This window comes from Kickxella alabastrina (assembly GCF_025024165.1).
Source record: "Kickxella alabastrina strain RSA 675 chromosome Unknown BX661scaffold_31, whole genome shotgun sequence".
NCBI classification, from domain to species: Eukaryota; Fungi; Kickxellomycota; class Kickxellomycetes; order Kickxellales; family Kickxellaceae; genus Kickxella; species Kickxella alabastrina.
This window is the reverse complement of record NW_026251502.1, coordinates 152237-160164: the sequence shown is the minus strand read 5'-3', so window position 1 is coordinate 160164 and position 7928 is coordinate 152237. Positions and strand designations below refer to the sequence as shown.

Sequence of the window (7928 nt, the reverse complement as noted above, 5' to 3'; positions counted from 1 at the left end):
TGTCAGCCAGCAATAACAGAAATGTGTATAGTGGCCATGATGGCGATCTTGATTCTTGAAAAGGGAAGATAGTGGCTTGAAATGTGTGTTGGGCACCACAGATATTTTCTTTATAAAATCAATATTTAAAAGAATCACAATACTGAAAAGGACACACACACATAAAGAGTATACAAACACAACATAGTTTTTATCTTTTTCTAGTCTACTTTATTTATCCATACAAAAAATAAAACTATTTTTCTAATATATTTATTCCTCTTTTTAGTCTCACCTTTTTAATAATGTCTTTTAATTCCACACACCACACACCAAATATCAACTTTAAACATAGGGAAGTCCTTGCTGATTGGAAAACAGGGTTCGAATCTCGGTTAACTTACAAGCTACATCTACCATATCAAGAGTTTATTGGTGTTAGTGGGGGTTTTGAGGACATAACGGATAGTAGCTGCGAGTATAGATTGGTCCGTCTGAGCAATAATCTAACTGCTGTGTGTGTGCATAACCCTGATGCCAAGCAGGCCGCAGCTGCGCTCAGTGTTAATGTCGGTCATATGGCTAATCCGCCAGAACTTCCTGGGTTGGCTCATTTACTTGAGCACGTGCTTTTCATGGTAAGATATCTCTCACATATATATATACAAATTCACTTTCCACATTGTGGTAATGTAATGCAGTGTGTCCCTACATAAATATACTCATTTAAATTAACCCACACATTTATCTTTATCTTATGCATAGAGCTCTGCAAAGTATCCTGATGAGGACGGGTACAGGGCATATCTCTCCGAGTTTTCAGGAAAAGCCAATGCTTACACGGACAACGCAAATACATGTTTCCACTTTGACGTAAGCAACAGCGGCCTCGAGGGTGCCCTCGACCGTTTCTCGCGTTTCTTTATTGATCCCCTGATCAATGCCGACAGTGTCCACAGGGAACTGCATGCAGTGGATTCAGAACACACCCTATACACGAGGATGGACTCATGGCGGCAATACATTATGTTTAAGGCTATCACTGATCAGACACACCCCTATGCAATATATGGAAATGGAAACACCGGGACGCTAAAGGGGTCGGCGGATAAGTTGGGCCTTGATTTGCACCAGGAGCTGGTCAATTTTTACCAAAAATTTTACTCCGCAGATATAATGAACTTGGTCATATATGGCAATCATGGTCTTGACCAGTTGACGGAATGGGCTGTGTCCATGTTTTCCAGTATTGAAAGCAAGGGTGTGACAAAACCCCTGCTGCCAACCCACACCCTTTGAGTAGCAACCACTTGGGCAAAATCGTGCATTTCGAGTCTGTCTCCAACGACTGCTATATCAAGCTTGTATTTGCATTTCCAGAAACCAAATCCCAGTATGCATCAGGTGCCGAACTCTACCTGTGCTCACTGTTAAGCCGGCAAGGCAAAGGATCGCTCCTGCAGTTCCTTAAGCACCAAGGCTGGGCAAACGGCATAGATGCCAGAATAGAAAATAGTATCTACGACAAATTCAATTTTCTGCACATCCGCCTATATGCAACCCACGATGGAATAACCTACTATGAGGAAATTGTCCGTGCTGTCTTTGTGTACCTGCACGTGGTCACCAAACAGGGTCTCAAGGAATGGTACTTTGACGAGCTTTCCTGCATAAAATTGTTTGATTTTAATACCAGGACTGCAGATGATATTGTCAGCTGGATATGTGAGCTTGCCGAACACTGCCACAACGAGTGTATTGAGCCTGCCCGCATACTTTCACAAGCCCAAGTGCCGGTCAAATATAACCAAAGTTTTATTAGCGAGTTCATCGGCTATATAAACCCGCACAACTACGTTCTGCTTATCGGAGCTCAGACACATGACAAAGTGAAATGTACTAGTGAAGAAACGCATTTTGGCATCAAGTTCCATCTCGACAATCTTCCTCATGCCCTCCGGGGCGCGCTCGAAAATAACATAGCCTGCACTGATCAGTTTGAATTTCCCTTGCCAAATGTTCACTTGCCAAGCGTGCTCAGAGCCCGGTTTACGCAGAGTACTGCTGCTCTTTCAAATTGTTTTCCCGCCAGATCAAAGTTAACACCCAGGATTATCAGATCCACCAACAAGTGGTACAGCACGAGACATGGTTTGGGATATCCTCGCGCGGAAGTATCATGTCGAAAATAGATATACCAGATATGAACAAGTCACCGCGCTCAGCTGCCCTGCACGACCTTTATATTATGTACGCTGAGTTAATCATCAGTGAAAAGTTTTACGACGCCATGTGTTTTGGCATAGAAATCAATATTTCCAAGCAAGAGTCGTCCATAATTATCGCCGTCAACGGCTTCCAAAACACAAAAACAACCCTTATATGCGCTATAATCGATAGACTAAAGGCACAATAACCGTGGATAAGCGGCTTTTCGAAATAAGTTTGTTCGAATTAGGCCACAAGTACGATATTGCCAGGTTGGATTCGCCACAAAAAATAGCCAAGGGTAATTTCCACAGCATCAATAATAAGCACATCTGGGATACTGAAACCTTGATCCAAGCAATGACCAGCCTAACACCATCAGATTTGCAGACTATATGTGCGTGTATTTTCAATACCTCGCACACAAAAATGACTTTTTACGGAAGAATGCAGAAGAGGGACGTGATAGAGGCCATGCGGACAACAACGTGAGTATAATACCCCTCGTTATCCCAACCTTTGCACGCTCAAACAATTCAGTGAGCGATATTCCTCCGGGCCACTACATCCAAACAACAACAGCGCCCGACAAGGACCAGAAGGTAGCGCCGTGATAGCCAAATATACTGTGGCCAATTATCCAATGCGCACGACACTGCGGCAGGCACAGTGCTTTTTAACCTCGTTAACTCTGCATACTTTAGCCAGCTGCGCACCGTGGAGTATCTGGGATACTCGGTCGGCGCAGAAAATATATCTTTTGGTGTTGGAAGATCCATCTTGTCGTTTTCAGTCGAGGGGAGTCTAACCCAGTGTATGCCACAATGCGCATTGACCGGTTTATCGACGAGTTCCGCCAAGCTCTCGTGAACTATGATGAGCGCAAGCTGACCTCGCAGATAGAAACGCAGATTAGCGCATGCCAGGGCGTGCCCTGGTCAGTATTGAAAAAAAACACCGGCGGGTTCTGGCCACGAGCAAAACACGCTGTGTTTAATTTCATAGCGACAAATGAGAAAATCAGGGCATTGCGCAGGTTGAACAGGGATGATCTAGTTGTGTATTGGGACAAATACATTAATCCAAAAACAGCCGCTGCCCGCAATTACACGCGCATTGACTGCCAGGTTTGGTCTTTCAGAATACTGCAGCCGACAGCGGAGCAGCTTTGCAGTACAAGTCTGGCATTATTGCTCTGTACGGATGCCTGAACCAAAATGGCATTTACGGTATTTCCATGTCTAATCTTCAAACCACAATTGCACATGCCATGCCAACGACAATGTTGACTCGTTGGTGGCCAAACTCACCCAAACAATAAAGCACAACGCAGACGCAGATCAACTAGCTCGTGTGGTTTCTTCCGACCAAAACTCCAGAGTTAAACCGCCCTGGGTATGGCCATTGACGAGCAAAAAGGGGCGGCTGCATTTGCGCATTTATCGGCTGAAAACAAACTGCTGGCTGCAAGTATTGGAGTGCAGCAGACGCCTAATGGCGCTTGGCTTATGCGCAATATTGAAAAGTTCAAATCCGTGCAACCGTGCTACAGCCCAAGCACATTGCTTTGCAAGTGAGCTGCTACTGCAAAGAATTTTGCAAATGAAATACTGCGGCGCGGTCCCCAACATTAGTAAAACTATAGTTGTGAGTATTGGTCCAATTATCCATCCGACATATACACAAGTACATGAGTACACCATATACACAGTACTTGTGTACTTGACGTGCAACATATCCTTTTTTCTTTTTAAAATAAAGACTACAAAAAATAATCGATTGAATAAAATACCACAAATATGCACACATACACTGTAAGAAAAAATACCCTAAAACTCGGCACATAACTTAGTCTCTAGGCAACGCGCACATGTCGCAAGAATCATTTGCTGGGCTATTCTCAAACGTGCAGTGGCGGCAAGCCCAGGGACTGCTACTATGACCACTGCCGCCGCCAGCCGATGAAGTATTCTGAGCTCCACTACTAAACCCATCGCTAGAGTCACCAGTGTCCATAGCCGAGCCCGCTCCATGGTTCAAGTCACTCTCCGACGCCTCCTGGAGCATAAGCGACAATGTCTGCCAGCCATCTGACGCCAAAAGCTCATCCGTAAGCTGTGCCGACATCTCGGGTGTTTCCGCAGTGATTATGCGCCCAATGAGCTTGACATTGTCTGCGCTGAGAATATCAAGGCTGCTCAGGTACACCAAGAAGTGGAAATCCGACAGCAACGCGGCCATTTTGTCGAGCGATCCCTGCGCCCCGGCAATATGATTCTTGACCAAGCCTAGTGTCTGGACCTGGTGCAAGTGCTCGCGGTTCTCAATGTAAAATGGGCCTTCGCTCTTGAACAACGGGTTTGGCTCGTTGGGGAATCCATGGGTCAGGTTGACCAGCAGGTACTCAACGGGGAACGCCGGCTTTGCGTTGGCCGTGACGGGCAGGTTGTATTCGTTCGTATACTTGTAGAAGACATCCGGCACGTAGCGAGTTTTGGTCGGCTCCTGAACGCACATCTTGGATGGCACGCTGCTGGGCACGATCAGGTCCGCAGCCTGCATAGCCATGGCGGAGTTCGACAGCTGCCACGCTGTCACATCAATGTCGCCGTCCTGGTTTCCGCTTATGCAGCAGGTGACAAACTTGCTCCCAAACTGGCCGCTGCGCGCCCAGCGACAGGCGTTCGGGTGCTTGAGCTCCATGTATGCGGCCAGTCGGCACTCGAGGGACGTCAAAAAGTACGAGTTGGCGTGTCGGCGATAAAGCACCTTGCCCGCTTCGTTGTGGACTCAAGGTCGGTAAAGACCATGCCGACAACCTTGAGTCCGCACAGCTCGGCGGCCGTATTAGCGTGGGCTATTTCGGCATCGAATTCGGGCGAGTCAATTGCCAGCTTTATCCCGTCCTCCTCCCATGCCTGCTTTGGCTCGTATATGGCTTCGACCACGGCCTTGATCCCAAGCGGCACGTCGTTCGAGCGCTCGTAGCGCCATACAGAAACCCAAAGCGCTGGCAGCGCGTCGACCGCCAGAAAGTCAGCAGTCTCTCGATGAGCGCTGGCGTTGCAAACTCTACGTTGTCCACCATGCGGTAGGGCTGCCGCTGCAAAGTAACTGCAGATGGCTGGCACTTAGTGCAGATACCCTCGGGCCACTGCGCATGCCCACTTTTGCAATTGACTTGACATGGTAGTCCAGATCCTCAAGCGGCAGCGGCATATTCACTGGCAGGCTGCTGCTAATGTCTCCGCGGATCTTGTTCTCGGAAAGGACTTTGCGCAGATACGCGTGGAACGACATATGCTTAATCTTCTTCTCTGCCAGATACGCAGCGTCAAATGGCTCAATGGGCATGCAGTACTCGCACATTGAATTCGCTCCATGCTTGCAGAATCCACCGTCGCGCCTGCGCTTAATTAGTCCGTCGTCCTTCTCCAGCTGGTTGTCAACGCTCTCCTGCTGCACAAATGATGCAGTGCTGCTAGTGGTTGCGTGTGTGCTTGTGGGCTCAACACTGGGCCGCGCAGACGCGGCTACGGAGGCAAAGAGCATGTCGCCATGCTTGAACCCCAGAGACAGCAGGCTCTTTTCAAAATCCGCCAGCATTTGCTGGCTGCCGGCCTCGCGAGTCAAAATGATGGAGTCTGGTGTTGGTGCATTCATCATGGGTGCGAGCTTCTGCAAGAGCTGTGCGAGTGTGTCCGTGAGCCCTACCTCGACCCGATGCATGCCTTCGTGCGACCTTACGCGGATAATCATTGTAATTGTCTAGATTTTATTTCTTTTGTACAAATTTAGCGAGAAAAATAAAAATGCGCAAGTGAAAAAGAGAAATGCGAATGGAAGGGGCCGCCTGGCTTTTTCTTTTTTTGCTTACGTCGCTGTTGCTGGTCTTTGAAGCTTTGAAGCTTTGTGGCGAACCGTGATCAGAGGATCAGACAAGAAAAGACACCCCGACTCGGCTCGTGCTGTGGAGAAAAACAAAAAAGGCTTCGACGTCACTCACAAATGAGGCTTTTAATTTCTTTACCTCCCACATACACGCATACAAGCTTGCTGCGTTATCTCAAACATGCGCCCAAATCAACTGACAAAGCCCCCCGGCTTCAGCAATTTTATATTCTTTCCCTTCTCTCTTTGGTATTCCTGCATTAGTTCTATTTGTATTACGCTTCTCTTTTAGACACGCACACACCCATTTTCCTATCTCGCAAAGCATACATGGGTGCAAACGAGACTGTCCCAACGGATCACAGTTTTGTGAGCGGCTGCTATTTGCACGAGGACGCCTTTCACGGAGCAGCCACAATTGTGTCGTTTCACTTTGTCCGCTATATCCTCTTCACATAATGCTCATAATCGTCGGCCCGCTGGTCTATCGCCTGGTGGCCGCATTTTTTGATCTCGAGCGCGACTTCAAGAGCATTGTCGATCATTTCGACGACGTGACAAACGGGTTGATTTACTCTTATATTTTGTTTACGCTGGGAAATTATGCACACACGTTTGGCTGGGTCACCCTGGTCTTTTACTTTGTGGGCCTTTTATGCTACTGCGGTCTGGTCGAGCTGCCATTTATGCGCATGAGTCTGCCCGGCTGGCGCTCCTGGAGCAAAGCTGCATGGGCAGTAAACCTGGCTGGACTGGTGGCGGTTCTTGTGGCTGCCGGATTTCACATACGCTGGTCGTACAAGGCGGGGATTTTGCAATGGTACCTGCCCTTGTTTGTGCTGGCAACGGCAAGCGTCTGGTCGACGGCTTTTGTCAAGCAGCTGCATCACCATTGCATAGACAATTGCCCGGAAGGGCTAGGAATTGAAAAACGTACTCGTCGCGCTGCTCTGGTCCTGTTTACGTCGCGCAACGCGCAGAGCCGCCGCGAGCACCAGGCTGAAGAGGTCATCCAGCTGGCGGAGCTGCGCGAGCGGGCAGAGCAATATGCCATTTGTGCATCCGAGCAATTGAGCTCGCCGTCAGAGCAGCTGCCCAGCAACGGCGACAGTACCAATGTGCCTAGCCCAATAGCCTTAAAATATGCGGAATCGAGGGAGCTCAGTGATACAAACAGCGAGGTTGGACCAGCTAGCACTAGCAGAGCTCTGCTCAACATGCCCATGGAACCCGAGCGTCAAGAGCGCATCAACTCACTATCATGCGAGCAGAAAAAAGTGCATATCGAGGAAAGGCTCAAGAACCTACATTACTTGAATGTTCAGACCAATGGACCGCTTCCGCTATACCGATATCAATTGCATTTGCATCATTGGCAGATATTTTATATTCTGTCGTTCTTTACCAGGTTTGATGAGTTTGCTTCGCAAGCATGTGCAGGAATCGTTTTGGGAATATTCACCCATGGATATGCGGCATATGGATTTGACACTATGATGGAGCGCAAAGGCGAGTATCAATGCTGAAACACGCCCCTCGCCAAATGTCATTTACATGTATAACATTTTTTTCAATTTATTTATTTATTGCATACGGTTAGACCAACACCCTAATTTATATTTTTTTGTAAAAAAAATTGTTTTTAATTTACAATGTAGAGCTGGTATCGGCGCACATTGGGTCAAGTATAAGACAACTAGTACCCAAAGAGGTGCAAGTTTTTAATATAAAAATAATTTATTTAGTTATCAAGCAAATGCAAATAATGAATGGGTTCCTTAGTAGACAATCTCGTCGTCGTTGCTGTCGAGGTGGTAGAACTGCCTGCCCTTGGGTCAGAATCCTGAGCG

The 7928-nt window shown here is 47.6% G+C and overlaps 3 protein-coding genes across 3 annotated transcripts; 2 read left to right on the top strand and 1 right to left on the bottom strand.

The window, feature by feature from the left end:
• The first annotated feature begins 218 nt into the window (after positions 1-218).
• On the top strand, positions 219-1414 carry BX661DRAFT_156669 (Metalloenzyme, LuxS/M16 peptidase-like protein). The gene is made up of 2 exons (XM_051533278.1): positions 219-617; positions 745-1414. Exons 1-2 carry the CDS (start codon positions 285-287, stop codon positions 1276-1278), a joined length of 867 nt encoding a protein of 288 aa, XP_051388971.1. The 5' UTR covers positions 219-284; the 3' UTR covers positions 1279-1414.
• Positions 1415-3945: 2531 nt separating this feature from the next.
• Positions 3946-6033, bottom strand: BX661DRAFT_188564 (NPL4 family-domain-containing protein). The gene is given in 5 exon segments (XM_051537437.1): positions 3946-4956; positions 4995-5168; positions 5264-5354; positions 5369-5874; positions 5902-6033. 5 exon segments carry the CDS (start codon positions 5944-5946, stop codon positions 4036-4038), a joined length of 1737 nt encoding a protein of 578 aa, XP_051388970.1. The 5' UTR covers positions 5947-6033; the 3' UTR covers positions 3946-4035.
• Positions 6034-6536: 503 nt separating this feature from the next.
• Positions 6537-7604, top strand: BX661DRAFT_173421 (uncharacterized protein; the record flags this gene model as incomplete). The annotated part of the gene is made up of 1 exon (XM_051533869.1): positions 6537-7604. One exon carries the CDS (start codon positions 6537-6539, stop codon positions 7602-7604), a length of 1068 nt encoding a protein of 355 aa, XP_051388969.1.
• Between the last annotated feature and the right edge of the window lie 324 nt (positions 7605-7928).